The sequence below is a fragment of the Elephas maximus genome, chromosome 21 (assembly GCF_024166365.1).
Source record: "Elephas maximus indicus isolate mEleMax1 chromosome 21, mEleMax1 primary haplotype, whole genome shotgun sequence".
NCBI lineage: Eukaryota > Metazoa > Chordata > Mammalia > Proboscidea > Elephantidae > Elephas > Elephas maximus.
Genome location: NC_064839.1, coordinates 34,658,252 through 34,673,949, shown reverse-complemented (window position 1 = coordinate 34,673,949; position 15,698 = coordinate 34,658,252). Strand labels below are relative to the sequence as shown.

The following is a 15,698-nucleotide window of genomic DNA, read 5'->3' as shown; positions in this document are numbered from 1 at the left end:
CCAATGGGTCACTATGAGTCAGAATCCACTGGACCACAACAGGGTTTTTGTTTTTTGGTGGTAGGTCCAGAGCAACCATCATAAACATGACAAATGAGGTCCTGCCCTCTAAGAGTTTAGACTCTAATGAGGCAGAGAAAGTAAATATAAACAATTACAGTCTATGTGAGTGCAAGAAAAGAAATACACAGGGTGCTATAAAAGAGAAGAGAAGCTTATGGGAGGATTCTCTGAGGAACGTGCCATTTAAGTTGAGACTACAAGATAGAAAAACAAGATAAGCCAGGTTAAAAGCCGAGGAAGAGTGATGCTTGTATTTCATAATCCCACCTTTTCCAGGAAAAGGCCCTAAGGTATAAAGAACTAGGTGCATAAACAGAAACTGCCAAAAGCCTGTGTGACTAAAGCACTTCAAGCAGAAGAAATGACAGATTAGATGTGAGCTTCTGCAAATCACGCAGAGTCTTGTTGGTTTCGGAAAGATGTTTGATTTTAAGCGTTGTAGGAGTCACCCAACGGTTTTGAGAAGCAGGTCTCCTTTCACTTTCACAGGACCGCGCTGGCTAGTGTGTGGTGAATAGACTGGCTTCCAACTACAACTCTGAACACAATGACTGGGGAAGGCGAGCCCATCAGCAGGTCCATGAATCACAGAACCGTGGCCCAGTTAGGGGTTCAATGGCTGGTACTCCATACGATTGCGGTCCGGGTCTCTGCCGCAGAGGAGAGGTGACAGGCAGGAGTACGAGTATTTGATCAGGTCCCCGAGAATCTGCTCTGCTACCGGCCCGGTGGGCCGCAATGATGCGGCTGGGCAGCACAGCCAGGGCCGGCCAGATAACCCGCTCTCCCGACGGCCAGTGCCCTCCAAACCTCCCCACGCGGACACTGGGAACGTCCTAGAAAGTCCCGATGAGATGCGTATCCCGGCGTCCAAGGACGCCACACCAGGTCCCTCTGCCGAAGCCCTGGGGTTTGCGGACCGGAAGCCACAGGCTCCCGAGACCCCACCTTCCCAACCTGCCCAGCACCTCACCCGCTCTGTTCCTCTCAGCCACCACCGCCATCTTGCCGTGGCCGGCGTGCGGAGGCGGGGCCTCCCTGCGTCTGCTGCGCGGGACGGGGGAGGGGCCCGGGAGCATGCCCTGAAAACTCTCCCATCTCACCCCGCGCGCTCCCGTAGTGCTCTGCGGCAGCCGCTATGGAGGTCAGCAGGACAGCTGTGCTCCGGGTGAAGCGGAAGCGCAGTGCGGAGCCCGCCGAGGCGCTCGTCCTCGCCTGTAAGCGGCTTCGGGGCGGCACGGTCGAGTCAGCGCCTCAGAGGACGTCCCCTGAGGGTCTCCCGAGAGCAGCAGAGAATAATGTCTTTCAGCTGGTGGCCACCGTGCGCTCCCAGGTATTAGGCAGGGGATATAGCTGGTGGGGAAAGGATCTTGGAGAGCAGGCGAGATGAGATCGGATCTTTCACCCCTTGGCGAACCCCTGCTTATGCTATTTCCCTCCCCTGCCGTCCCCCAGGAGGAGCCAGTCCAGCCGCTTGTGCGGGCCGCCCTGTGCCCGTCTAGAGGCAGCCAGCAGCGCATCCGCAGCGACCTCCGCGCTTCGGCCCGGGAGATTCGGCAAGAAGGCCGCTACCGGGTGGTCTCCAGCCACCGATCCTCGGGGAGTCCCCTGGGCTGCTCGGAGTCCGAGGACCCGCCAGAGAACCCAGAAGCCGCCAGCAACGCGGGCTTCCAGCTCTTCGACCTAGTCCGCGAGGAGGGAGACCCAGAGGCCACTGCCGCAGGTTCCTGCCAAGTGAGTACACGCCTGGAAGCGGGTGCTCGGCTTCTCTGGAGGGATGGTGTTAGGAATCTGGGCTCAAGAGAAGCACACGGCTTCACCTTAGGGAGCGAGGATCCATCTGGCGTGATGGTGTTGTCATACATTTGATTATTCATCCAACACGGTATTTACTGAGTGCCCACTATGTGCCGGGCATCGTTGTTAGGTTCTGTGGATACAGCAGTGAACAAAATGGGTACAGTTCCCTTTCCTGAGGATCTAACATTCAGGTAGAGGACAGAAAAAGTAAACAAGTAAATTCAGTTTCAGATGGTGATAAGGGATGTGGGGGAATAAAACAAAGGAGGAAAAAGGTGATGATGCTATTTCCAATAGTATGGCCAGGGAAGGTCTCACTGAGAAAGTGACATTTGAGTAAAGGCTTGAATGAGGTGAGTAGCAGGGCATTGTGAGTGTTTAGGGGACAGGCATGCCAGGCAGGGGACCTGCAAGTGCAAGACTTTGAAGCCGAGTTTGCCTGGTGTTCACAAGAAGGTCAGTGTGTCTGGGACCCAGTGAGCTGTAGGATACTAGTAAGGGATTTGTGGGGAGGATTCCAGTTAGACCTTGTAGGTACTTGTAAGGATATTGTCTTTCACCCCGACTGAGATGGGGAATCACTGGAGAGTTTTGAGCAAAGGGTGATAGATCAGATGGGAAAACTGATCAAAGGGAGGTTAAGGGACTATTTCCTGGGTAACAGGAAACTCTGGGGGCTCGGTGGTTAAGAGCTATGGCTGCTAACCAAAAGGTCAGCAGTTCAAATCCACCAGGTGCTCCTTGGAAACCCTGTGGGACAGTTCTACCCTGACCTATAGGGTTGCTATGAGTCAGAATCGACTTCATGGCAATGGGTTTGGTTTGGGTCTGGTCCTGGGTAGCATATCAAGTTTGAGGCAAATTTAGATCTAGAATGCAAGTCTTGTCACATTTAATCCAGTGCTCTTTCCACTATATTACATTGGAAATGTGCTAACTTTGTTTTATACCTCACTTCCAAAACGCAGAGTCTACTTAAGACACCCAGTAAGACCACAGAAATGGAAAATTCTCAATCCTAGGTATGCTCCCTGTTAATATTAAAAAAAAAAAAAAAAACTTCTTTTAATACTTTTTGAAGTTTAAAAAATGAAAATTTAATTCAAAATAAATCAGATTAAACATAAAATATCAATCATGGTGCTAGTATACCTGGATAGCAATTTGGGCATAACATCCACAGCCACATCTTTCACCAAAACTAATTCCAGACTGATTCATAAGTCACAAATTTTTTTTTTTGTCACATATAAGTTTATAAACACCTTACTGCATACTCCCACTTGCTCTCCCCCTAATGAGTCAGCCCTTCCAGTCTCTCCTTTTGTGACAATTTTGCCAGCTTCCAACCCTCTCTACCCTCCCATCCCCCCTCCAGACAGGAGATGCAAACACAGTCTCAAGTGTCCACCTGATACAAGTAGCTCACTCTTCATCAGCATCTCTCTCCTACCCACTGTCCAGTCCCTTCCATGTCTGATGAGTTGTCTTCGGGAATGGTTCCTGTCCTAGGCCAACAGAAGGTTTGGGGACCATGACCACCGGGATTCCTCTAGTCTCAGTCAGAACATTAAGTATGGTCTTTTTGTGAGAATTTGGGGTCTGCATCCCACTGATTTCCTGCTCCCTCAGGGGTTCTCTGTTGTGCTCCCTGTCAGGGCAGTCATCGGTTGTGGCCAGGCACCAACTAGTTCTTCTGGTCTAAGGATGATGTAAGTCTCTGGTTCATGTGGCCCCTTCTGTCTCTTGGGCTCATAGTTATCATGTGACCTTGGTGTTCTTCATTCTCCTTTGATCCAGGTGGGTTGAGACCAATTGATGCATCTTAGATGGCCACTTGTTAGCATTTAAGACCCCAGACGCCACATTTCAAAGTGGGATGCAGAATGTTTTCATAATAGAATTATTTTGCCAATTGGCTTAGAAGTCCCCTTAAACCGTAGTCCCCAAACCCCTGCCCTTGCTTCGCTGACCTTTGAAGCATTCATTTTATCCCGGAAACTTCTTTGCTTTTAGTCCAGTCCAGTTCAGCTGACCTTCCATGTATTGAGTATTGTCCTTCCCTTCACCTAAAGTAGTTCTTATCTACTAACTAATCAGTAAAAAACCTCCCAACCTCCTTCCCTCCCCCGCTCGTAACCACAGAAGTATGTGTTCTTCTCAGTTTATACTATTTCTCAAGATCTTATAATAGTGGTCTTATACAATATTTGTCCTTTTGCCTCTAATTTTGCTCAGCATAATGCCTTCCAGGTTCCTCCATGTTATGAAATGTTTCACAGATTCCTCACTGTTCTTAATCGATGCGTAGTATTCCACTGTGTGAATATACCACAATTTATTTAACCATTCATCCGTTGATGGACACCTTGGTTGCTTCCAGCTTTTTGCTATTGTAAACAGAGCTGCAATAAACATGGGTGTGCATATATCTGTTTCTGTGAAGGCTCTTATTTCTCTAGGGTATATTCCGAGGAGTGGGATTTCTGGGTTGTATGGTAGTTCTATTTCTAACTGTTTAAGAAAACGCCAGATAGATTTCCAAAGTGGTTGTACCATTTTACATTCCCACCAGCAGTGTATAAGAGTTCCAGTCTCTCCGCAGCCTCTCCAACATTTATTATTTTGTGTTTTTTGGATTAATGCCAGCCTTGTTGGAGTGAGATGGAATCTCATCGTGGTTTTAATTTGCATTCTCTAATGGCTAATGATCGAGAGCATTTTCTCATCTATCTGTTAGCTGCCTGAATATCTTCTTTAGAGAAGTGCGTGTTCATATCCTTTGCCCACTTCTTGATTGGGTTGTTTGCCTTTTTGTGGTTGAGTTTTGACAGAATCATGTAGATTTTAGAGATCAGGCGCTGGTCGGAGATGTCATAGCTGAAGATTCTTTCCCAGTGTGTAGGTGGTCTTTTTACTCTTTTGGTGAAGTCTTTAGATGAGCATAGGTGTTTGATTTTTAGGAGCTCCCAGTTATCTGGTTTCTCTTCGTCATTGTTGGTAATGTTTTGTATTCTGTTTATACCTTGTATTAGGGCTCCTAACGTTGTCCCTATTTTTTCTTCCATGATCGTTATCGTTGTAGTCTTTATGTTTAGGTCTTTGATCCACTTGGAGTTAGTTTTTGTGCATGGTGTGAGGTATGGGTCCTGTTTGATTTTTTTGCAAATGGATATCCAGTTATGCCAGCACCATTTGTTAAAAAGACTATCTTTTCCCCAATTAACTGACACTGGGCCTTTGTCAAGAATCAGCTGCTCATATATGGATGGATTTATATCTGGGTTCTCAATTCTGTTCCATTGGTTTATGTGCCTGTTGTTGTACCAGTACCAGGCTGTTTTGACTACTGTGGCTGTATAATAGGTTCTGAAATCAGGTAGAGTGAGGCCTCCCACTTTCTTCTTCTTTTTCAGTAATGCTTTACTTATCCGAGGCTTCTTTCCCTTCCATAGGAAGTTGGTGATTTGTTTCTCCATCACATTAAAAAATGACATTGGAATTTGGATCGGAAGTGCATTGTACGTATAGATGGCTTTTGGTAGAATAGACATTTTTACTATGTTAAGTCTTCCTATCCATGAGCAAGGTATGTTTTTCCACTTAAGTAGGTCCTTTTTAGTTTCTTGTAGTAGTAATAAGTCACAAATTTTTTAAAGTAAACCAGTGTTCAGTGGAATAAAATTGATTAAATAGATCATTTAGTTTTATTAGAAAAACTAGTAGATAAACTGTTTAAGGATATGAAAAGATTTTTCCAATGTAGCAATATAAACACAAATGTTTGTGCAGAGTGATTATTGTTTTATGCCTACTAGACAAGCAGGAAAAGCAGTTGATAACACTGCTGGCAAGGCTGTGATTAAAATGGTCTACACAGCTGTAGCACTCAAATTGAGGCACGTATTTTGGAAAACAGCATGGATTTACATATCAGCAACTCTAAAAATAGCTTAGAGTGAAACTGGTTCATTTCCTTCTGAGTATGTGATTCTATTCTACTTTAAAAATATATCAATGTTCTTTTTGTTGGTTGGAATCTAAAGGCATCCAAAAATCTAAAGAAATTTAAAATTAAACTAACATTTCTATGCCACATTATAGTGGATTTATCCTTAAATTGACATGGTTTAAGTTTTAAGCAAATAGAGTACCGTTTAATAGGAAATATACAAAATTAAAAAGTTCAGTTTCTCTTATCCAGTAATCCCACCCGCAAGAGTTATCCTAGGAAATAATTGAACAGAAGCAAATAGTATTAACAAAAGCAACTGTTTACTAAGTACTTATTGCTGTCAAGTGTCCTGCTAAGTATATTCTTTTAACTTGTTTAATCCTCACAAAAACCCTATGAGGTAGATACAACAGTACCCTCATGCAAGAAAGGACACATTCATTGCAACGTTGTATACAGAGGTAAAGGCAGCTAAGAAATTAACTTATATAATTAACCTTGACCATTAAATTGATAACCACGAACACTTACAATATGGGAAAATACTTATATATGCTTCACAGTGCAAAATGCTGAATATAGAATAATTGAAAATATGGAAAAACATACACATGGACATAGACTTAAAAATAATTTTCCTTTTATGGAAGTACTATGTGTTTGTTATAGGAAATCTGAAAAGAATACAGTGAAGTAGAAAGTAAAATAAAGAGGGAAAAAAAATCACCCATTTTACTCCTACCCAAAGGTAGCTGGAATAAAATTGGTTCATTTCCTTCTGAGTATGTGATTCTATCTCTGGCATTTTTCTGTATTGCTAGTCTTTGTGAATATTTTAACGACTGCACAATTTGCAGGACTGAGGGCTGGGAGCTTGTGAGATGGAGCCAGAACTTTTCTCGTAAACAGTTTTGAGGCTGGTCAAGAGCCTGCACAAAAAATCTCTCTAATTTGTGACTACGTAGCCAGAAAGAATTCCCTTTAGCCTGTAAGCGATGGAGAGCCTTGGTCTCCCCTTATCTGCTTTGGCTATGGACACCCCCCACATCTCTCTGTGATGTCTGGTTCAAGCTGGGCATCCTCCTGTAATGAACATGTCTAGCTGTCTGATCTGCAACATGTCCCCCTAGTTTCCAAACTGACCTGTGCCACCAAGGCCCTGGATAATACAACCTGTCAGTACCTGGGCCAGTTCTAGTCTGGGGCAATTCATCTCAAACCGTTTTTTCCAGCAGAAATTAGATTTTTAGGTGAGTCTTCTCCCTGTTTGTGAGTAAATGCAAGGTGTCATCGTAGGAAAAACCAAGTGACAGGTGATAGAAATACAGACCCATTTGGGGATCAGCCATAGAGGCACTGCTGTGGGCTTAGGAGTCCCTAAGGAGACAGCATCATACCAAAGGAGCTCAAAGAAGGCCTTTTGAAGCAGGTCTGACTCAGAGCCTGGGGCCAAGCTCTACTGGCCTCCCCTTCTCAGGCTAGTCCTCCCATATGCTCTCTTGTGTCAGCCAAGCACAAAAGATCAGGAGGCTGTAAGTTTCTACCTCAAAAATAGGACCACACATTAATTTTACAGAGCTTCTTGTTTTTAATTTTATAGCTAACGAAGAAGAGACTGGTAGACCATGGGGATAAGAATTTTGAATCCAACTTAAAGAACTTTAGGGAGCCTTCCTTCACACTGCTCTTAGGTTTCCAGCCCTTGGAACATTCGATTTTTGGGGTCATGCACATATCATTTGCTGTTTTTCTTTTTTTACAGATGTCTGACCCAGATGTGATCCTCTGCAATTCTACAGAGTTGATCCGTGAGCGGTTGACCATCTCTGAGGAGGGACCAGGAGTTGGGCATCGAGAGGAAGAGAAAGATGGCGACTATGTGTATGACATTTACTACTTGGAGATGCCCACTCCAGGGTGGATTGAAAACATCCTCTCTGTGCAGCCCTATAGCCAAGAATGGGAGCTGGTAAGGGGGCCCATGAGGAGGAGGCATGAGGCAGCTTAAGCTGATTCTTCAGTCAGGGTGCCTCTGTCTCCCTGGGCTCCACTCTGATTGAGTGTCCTTAGTTCTTCAGGTCCTTGCTTAAAAGGAAAAATTTATTCTAAATGCCTTTTAGAAACCTGGAATTAGTGCAAGGAATTGTGAGAGACAACCTACGTGCTAATTTTTGCTCCTAATGATTCCTTTACAAAGATGCAACATCATGTTTATTGTTTATATCTACCCAATTTCAGGAGGAAAAAAATGTGTGGGGACTTACAATAAAAAAACAAAACCAAAACCAAAAATTCTTAACATGAATAAGAACATTTTTTTTTTTAATTGTATCTGAAACGGGGACCTTGGATGAAGAAAACTGCCATCGTGAAATTTTTTTAAAACAAATTCTAAAATGATTGATGACAAAAGTTAACTGTCTTACTTGTGAGAGAAGTCCCTTATCCATCACTTAGCTGCAGTCAGGCACCCATCTGGGACCACAGCAGGGCCCCTCCTGCCTTCCCGCACCCTTACCTTTGGGCTTGGGTTCTGACCTTGGCATCACCCATAATCTGTAATTCCCTCTTCCACCTGGCTGCGCTTCAGGAGATTGAAGATGGCTACTATTACCTGCTCAGAGCCATTGCTCCTGCCCACCCTGATGTGTTCCGTACTAGTGGAGTTCAGCCTCTCCTGCCAGGAATATGGTGCTTAGAGCTGAATTCTGAGTGGGGTAGAGCTACTACCTCCCCCAATAGCCTGCAACGACTCTAGCCTTTTGTGCAACAGAATCAAATTAACTCCTAGTCTGCCCCTTTTTTACATAGCACCCGTAAATGACATCTCCGCAAGCTGGTCTGCTAATAGCTTCCCCCAAAGAGCATAACCTTAGATGTTTTGACTTAGGCCTATGTTTGTGTTGAGATGTGCAGGTAAATGAAGACCAACAACCTGAGGATGTTTATGAAGATGAAGATGATGAGAACAGTGAGAATAACTGGCGAAACGAGTACCCAGAGGAGGAGAGCAGTGATGAAGACGAAGATTCCAGAGGTAGGGCGCACCCCAGATGGGGAAGGAGTGGTGGGAGCCCAGGCTGAGGTGTGAGCACAGCTGATAGACACATCTTGTCTGGCTTTCCTTCTCTGCCATGTAGCACCAACGGCTGGGCCACAAGCCGCTGTGGCTTTAGGAAACCCAAGAACCAGTGTTTGCAAGGAGAATGCTGAGGACCTAATGTCATTCAGGCCTGGATTTACATTTTTAGTTCTGTCACTGCCTAGCTATGGGTCTTGGAGAAATTACCTCACCTCACAGAGCCTCAGTTTCTTCATCCAGAGAATAAGAATATTGTACCAGCTTAATAGTTGGGATTAAGTGTAACATCTAGCTCAGTTTCCCTTTCCTTACTTCAGCCAAGAAAGTATTAAATACACTTGAAGAAAAAGGTTCAGCTGGTCAATCTGTGATCACAGGTACACAATGAACCAGGTATAGGAGTGGGCCCAGGATCTTTACAGGTCAGCTATCTAACCTCAAGTAGTTGCTGCATTTATGACTATTTGGAGAAAGACGTGGTACCTAGGGAAAGAGTAAGGATACTTGGGCGACATAGTTGTTTTGATGACTGTAAGGGCCAACAGAAAGAATTTCTTGGTATCTGATGACAGAGGAATAGTTAATCAAAAAAAAAAAGGACTGTTTTATTGGGGAAGTGTCTATGACACGTTGATAGGAAAGGGGGCAACGTACAAAATTATATTTACAATGTGACTACAAATATTATAACAGAAAAATCCCATACTGGAGTGGGGAGAGTGACAAAATACTCCAAAGTTAAGGGACTTTAGATGGGGTTTTTTTTTTTTTTAATCTATTTACTAAATTTTCTTTATTGAGCGAGGATTTTCTACTGGGAAACAAAAACCAGACCTTTTTGAGAAGGGAAGGGGCTTTCATGATAGCCTAGAAAATAATACAGTGAGAGCCCACTCCTGGTATCTTGTTCTAGGCTCTGATGAAGATGACGGCCTCAGTGAAGAAGAAAGAGGCAGCAGCAGACCCCAGATGTGGAGCAAATACCCTTTGGATGTGCAGAAGGAGTTCGGCTATGACAGCTCCCTGGATTCAGACGGATGAGCCTCTGATAGCTGTAAGGCTCTACCACAGGCATTTTGGGCTCTGTGACTGCAGGGTGAGCTGCCCTGGTGACATCCTCAGGGTTTCTAGTTAACATGTGTAAGGGAAAAGTATATCCAACAGCACCATCCCTTCATAGTAAAGACTATGCTAAGGGAGTGAGTTTTTTCTACTAACAGTCGGGGCCCTTTGCCTCAATCAGAAGTAACCCTACAGTCTAAAAAATGCAGTAAAAACGAACCTTCCTTTAGCTTCACGATCCAGGCATTTTGCCTGGTGAGTAGACGTTTTCCCGTTCTCCTACTCTGAAGCCAGTAAGGGAGGAGGGGCTCCTGACTGTTTCATCAGCAGTAAAGTTCAGCTTTCCTGTATTGCCAGGCTGCCTATCTCCAATAAAGTCTGTTCCTTTTCATCGAGGGAGTCTGAAAAAGCTATAGTAGGACCCTTGTAGCAGCACAGACTGAATAGTAATGGCCATAAGAATAGAAAGTAGAATCTGCCTGAACTGTGGGAGGTTTTAGTTAACAACTGTCTACCTTTCTGTTTCTTGGCTCTAATAATGGCTGTGAAGATTGCTGTCTACCTTGGGCAGTGGTACCAAGGAACAGTGTCTGCATAAATGTGATACTATGTCTTTAGTAAAGACTAACTTTGACCTTGAGAGGAAGTAACTCCTTTTAAACCCTTAAAGCCTTCTCAACCTATCTTAGGTGTTTTCTCACTGTACCTTACACCCCACAAAATAAGGGGGTAGAGTAAGAGAAGTTTCTGAATTGACCTTTGACACTAAGGACTAAAGGCAACGGGGAAAATAAAAGCACATCCTGAACTTGACTTTCCATTGAGAAATGCTCACTCTTCACAGCACTCAACAAAAACAAACTGTCAATAAGACCAATTTGTCATCAGAATTTGTATCTTTTGTAAGCAAACTTACTGTCCCCACTCGTTTTCATACCACAAGTGCCTTAACTCTGATCGACTTGGCATGTTTTTTTCTAGTGTAACACTACCCAATAGAACTTTCTGCAGTGATGAAAATGTTCTGTATCTGCGTTGTGCAGTAGTAGCCACTGGCCACATGTGGCTGATGAGCACTTGAAATTGATTGGTGTGATTGAGGAATTGAATTTTTAATTTAGCTACATGTGGCTAGTATCTACTGCACTAGATAGTGCAGGTCTAGGAAAACAATACAAAACCTTTGATGAAGATGCCCCCTTTCCCTGGCACAGTTTGTCTCCGACTAACTGGTGGGAGAGCAAATGACAAGTGAGATGCCTTCTTCCCACCTATTCCTGTTAATATTTCATAAACCTTTCTACTCTTCCATCCCAGCTCCACCCATTCTTTTACTTGATGTCCATTTTGTACATCTTTGCCTGCATTAGTTCCTATCTACATGGAGTTGTTTAACTTGTCAAAGTGAGACTGAATTCTATCCATACCTAGGGCCCTACTATTGTGGCTAATTAAACCAACGAAGACTATTGGTTTCTCATCCTAATTATCCACAAAGGTACAGTTCAAGGTACAATTGTTGCAAGTAACAGCAACTTACATGTCTAATACCAGTCATCTCCTTAACTTATTAGTCTCCTGTAGGCATAGAAATGAAGGATTAAAAACCACTTCGTGCCGTTGTAATGTGCTCACTGCTGTTTATGTACTCATTAAGTTTTGCCAGCATTAAAGGGCTGACAACTTCATAAATGTACCAGTGCAAAGGGATTAGCACCCCAGGAGGATTTCTGAAGACAAACAACAAAGACCTAGCAAAAATGACTTCCACCATAACGTTTGAATGCTGTAGGGAGTCTCTGGCTTCCTTCCCATAGAAGCAATCCTGGGAGAAGTCTGTATGGAGTACAGAGTTAAAGGAGGCTCTCATCGTCTAGTAATGAGGATGGTATGGCTCACTAAGCATGATGTGAGGCCATTGTTTCCCCCAAAAAGCCACTGGGCTGCAGCAAGTTCCGGGACTAGCTGGTTATTTACTTAGGTGGAGAAAGCCAAAGCCAGGGTCAGAGAGCCTCAGGACAAGGGCACTCTGCCTAAAGGATTAAACCCAGAGGATTCCTTGGACAGGTGCCGGCTTGGCTCAGACAGGAATCCTGTTGACATAGTTTAGGCAAGTCAGTCTTTGCACAAGACTCCCTGTCGTCAGGAATTTTCTATCCAAATCTGCAAACAATGACAGTAGGAATGTCCCCCCATGTTCTCACAGATGCATGCCTTGAATTCAAGGCAGTTGTGGTCATGCTTCCCTAAATTGTCTTTATTGAGCAAGTAGATCACCAAAGCTGCTCCCTTGTCTGTGACTGGGGCCAGTTTGGTAGAGAATGGTCAGAAAGGGAGATTGCCTCATAGTTCTTGTCTTTACTGTCGACCTATTCCAAAACCTAAGGAAATGGGGCTTCCCAAGCCAGCCAGTTCTTCTAGGCCCAAGATGACAGTGTCTGAGGGCATCTCAGGACAGTTGTACAATCCAGTACAGCCATGGTGCTCACCAGGGAAGATCCATTAGGCCAGACCTGCTGCTCTGGCCTGACCTGGGTGCTGAAGCCCAGCCTAAGCACCAGAGTTTGTTGTTCCCACTCACAGTTGGCTGATGAGCCAGATTGAGGTTGAAGCAGTTTTTTTTTTCCCCAGAGTCTTTGCCGATCTCCACAGGGAGAAAACAGGAGTCCCCACAAGTATCCAAGCTTCCTGAGACTGCAGCCCCACCAGACCTCAGGGGCATGGGGAAGCAGGCAGGGGAGGAGTGTGCTATGCCAATGACCCATACCAAGGAGGCTCAGAGTGTAAACAAAACCTGGTGCCAGGAACGGAAGAGGAGGAGGGTGCAGCCTGCTGTGAGGTTTCCAGGAAAAGCAAATGACAACTTGTAGCACCAGGGTGGGCTTGCTTGGGCCTGCACAGCATTCCCTCACACTGGCCCTTGCAGAAAGGAACAATCTATTGGTGGCTTGGGACCATGAGATGTTCTCCGAGCCACTGACAGTCAAAAGAATTCAAGTGGTCCACCCAAATTCCAGAACAGTTTCTGTCCTCTTGATACGTCACATCAGAAAAACAAGATTTACCTACTATCAACTGAAAGACCTAAGATCTCAAGTAAAATAAAGGATTATCCTTCAAAATAGCAGTATTAACAGACTCTGACTCATGACTTTGTCCTTGCTGGACCTGAGCCAGGTCCTTATAAATCTGTGACTTATCTATATACTAAAGTGTAGTATGTACATGAGTTAAAAAGTCTTTGAAGTTCACTTTTGGAGGTAAGACTCAACAAAAGACTGCTAAATAGAGCATAAATCTGTGTGTGGCTAGAGTCTGACCCACCACCACACAGAGACACCTCTGAGGGCAGAGGGACTTGGCTTTGGATTTTTAAGTACAACCAGACTGTTGCATCCTGTAGCTGAATGAACACCAATGCTTTGTTAGAATTGGTGTTCTGAATTAAATAATGTCAATAAATAATGGCATACAGCTCTTTCCCCAGGACGGACTTTGAGCCAAGGGAAGAAATGGTAATATTTCAGACCTCTAAAGTCAGGTGCTTGGGCCTGGTAAGAGGAAAACTTTCCATAAAGCAGCCTTGCTATAGAAACATGTCAAACTCAGAAACCACCAGCCACAGCTATTAAGCTAGCTCCCTCTTCACTCAACACAACTCGCCAAGTAAGTTCTTGTAAGAGCTACACCTACAAACAAGGAACAAAACTAAAAGGTCATCATACTCCTGCTTACCAACTCTCCAGCCTTCACCCCACCACCCCCTGCAAGTCCCCACCTTCAGTGTGTTCCCAAGCCCTGAGTCTCCTCGCATTCCTTACCAATGAGGAAGCCACCTGGGTAGGCCATAAATCCTGAGCCCTTTACATAATGGGGGCAAACAGGATCCTTTAGTCCAGGAAGTCTGGGCTCTGGTGTGGAGATAACTCCCTTTACCCCACAGGGCCCACAGAGTCTTGACATCTGAACTTCAGCAGATGACCCACTGGCGGCCACCCTTCTGGGCCTCAGGGAAAGTCAGCTGTGATCTCTAGTCAGTTTTCCTCTCAACCCTTCTCTCTTCAGTTACATCCAGCTCAGTCAGGACACAAAGGCAAAGCTTTTGGGTGACTCTGGTGATTGCCACTAAATGAAGATAGAGAAGCACAGGATTTAGTAAATGCACATTTAGCCACAGCCCCAATGTGAACACCACAAGGCTGACCTAAAACACATCTATGGCTCCCTTGAGTACCCTGTGCCAGCCTTTACCCCCATCCACAAGAACCCTCACCCTCCTGCATCCCACGCCCACCTAAAGACTCATGCATGACACCTCATCTTCCCAAGTGGACTGTTCTTTCAGGAGGTAGTGCTTTAACCCCTAAATAGGACTCTAAAGTTAGAACTAAAGGGACCATATCAAAATCAAAAGGGAAAAGGCCACAAGGGGCAGTCAGGTCTCATGGCCTTCTGCAAATCACTAGTATGGTGGAGAAACTTATAGTCACCGTACCACCTCTGTACTCAAATGTGACCACACACACACACACACACAGCCTGTAAGGGATGGGGCAAAGAGAAGCTCACCCAGGACATTCCGAATAAAGAGTGGCCTCCGGGACTCTGGCAGGTAAACACCCAAGAAGTAGACAGGGACCCCAGAGAGGGCGATCCCAATGCCAATGAGGGAATTGATGGTGTCACCGAAGAGTGGTACAATCACCAGAAAAATGGAGCATAAACAGAACACGATGGGAAAAAACAGGCTCAGCTGAAATGAACAGGTTGAGATATTAGGTAAGGAGAGATGGGGGAATGGGGCATGGGCAATATGGCACCTTGAGGAAGGGACGCACCCCTCCTACTCTGCTCAGAGCTGCTGACCTTGAGAGGTCGAGGCCGCTCAGGCTCCTTCCACCGAAGATACAGCTGTCCAGCAACAGACAGGCCCACGAAGAACCAGTAGCTGAAGCTGAAGTAATTGATGAGCAGGAAAACATCCTCTACAGTGAGGTAGATGAGTGTCATGGTGCACTGTGGGAGGGCAGGGGGAAAGTGGACACCATGACCACCAGCCTATGCCAGGAGACTGCCACCCAGCAGTCAGCACCAGGACCGACAACTGCAGATTGTGCTTCACCAGACTGTCTCGGGTTATTTTCAGTGGCCCCTTGGCATCAGACAGATCTATCATCTACGTTAACCTTCAACATGGCATCTCTCCTTCTTCTGTGGGGGGCCCTTCCTACACTCCTTGCAAGCACTTCAGTATCAAGCCAGGCTCCTTTCCTCTTCTGATTTCAGACAGTGAGGCCCCCCCTCACTTCTGTGCACCAACCTCCACATGAGTCACACCATGCCTTAGAGAGGTTCTTAGAGGCGGGTCCCAACCACCTGGCATACAAATGAGGGGAACTGCCATAAGACCATTTCACTGTCCTGGGGCCTTAAAAATGCAGAACAGTAAAATGGATTCATACCCCCTCAGGAGAGAGGTGTGACAGAATACCCTCTGGAACAAGAATCCTAGAGGACAGGGGTGAGGGACTACAAGGTCATATTTGCTAAACTTCAAGAATGTGGAATGCCTTCTACCTATCTTTTCACTCTAGATTACCAACAAAGGATTTAAACAAAAAGCTCATTCTGGGAAGAGAAGAAAGGAACCTGTACTGAGAGGAGACCAGTGGGGAAGAAGGTAGCCAACTTAAAAAACAAGTTGTTAGATCTCCCATAAATTTATGAATTCAGTGT

At 45.1% G+C, this 15,698-nt stretch overlaps 2 protein-coding genes across 2 annotated transcripts in view; one reads left to right on the top strand and one right to left on the bottom strand.

The window, feature by feature from the left end:
- The first annotated feature begins 1,184 nt into the window (after positions 1-1,184).
- Positions 1,185-9,941, top strand: SLC7A6OS (solute carrier family 7 member 6 opposite strand). The gene is made up of 5 exons (XM_049864568.1): positions 1,185-1,396; positions 1,519-1,797; positions 7,581-7,787; positions 8,735-8,855; positions 9,814-9,941. Exons 1-5 carry the CDS (start codon positions 1,202-1,204, stop codon positions 9,939-9,941), a joined length of 930 nt encoding a protein of 309 aa, XP_049720525.1. The 5' UTR covers positions 1,185-1,201.
- A 4,051-nt stretch (positions 9,942-13,992) lies between these two features.
- The window catches only part of SLC7A6 (solute carrier family 7 member 6), a 34,448-nt gene continuing 32,742 nt past the window's right edge, over positions 13,993-15,698 (bottom strand). Inside the window, exons 8-10 of the mRNA XM_049864561.1 lie at positions 14,829-14,978; positions 14,532-14,715; positions 13,993-14,087 (exon numbers count right to left, since the gene is read on the bottom strand). Coding sequence (XP_049720518.1) covers positions 13,993-14,087; positions 14,532-14,715; positions 14,829-14,978 — 429 coding nt within the window. The remainder of the gene's footprint in view (positions 14,088-14,531; positions 14,716-14,828; positions 14,979-15,698) is intronic.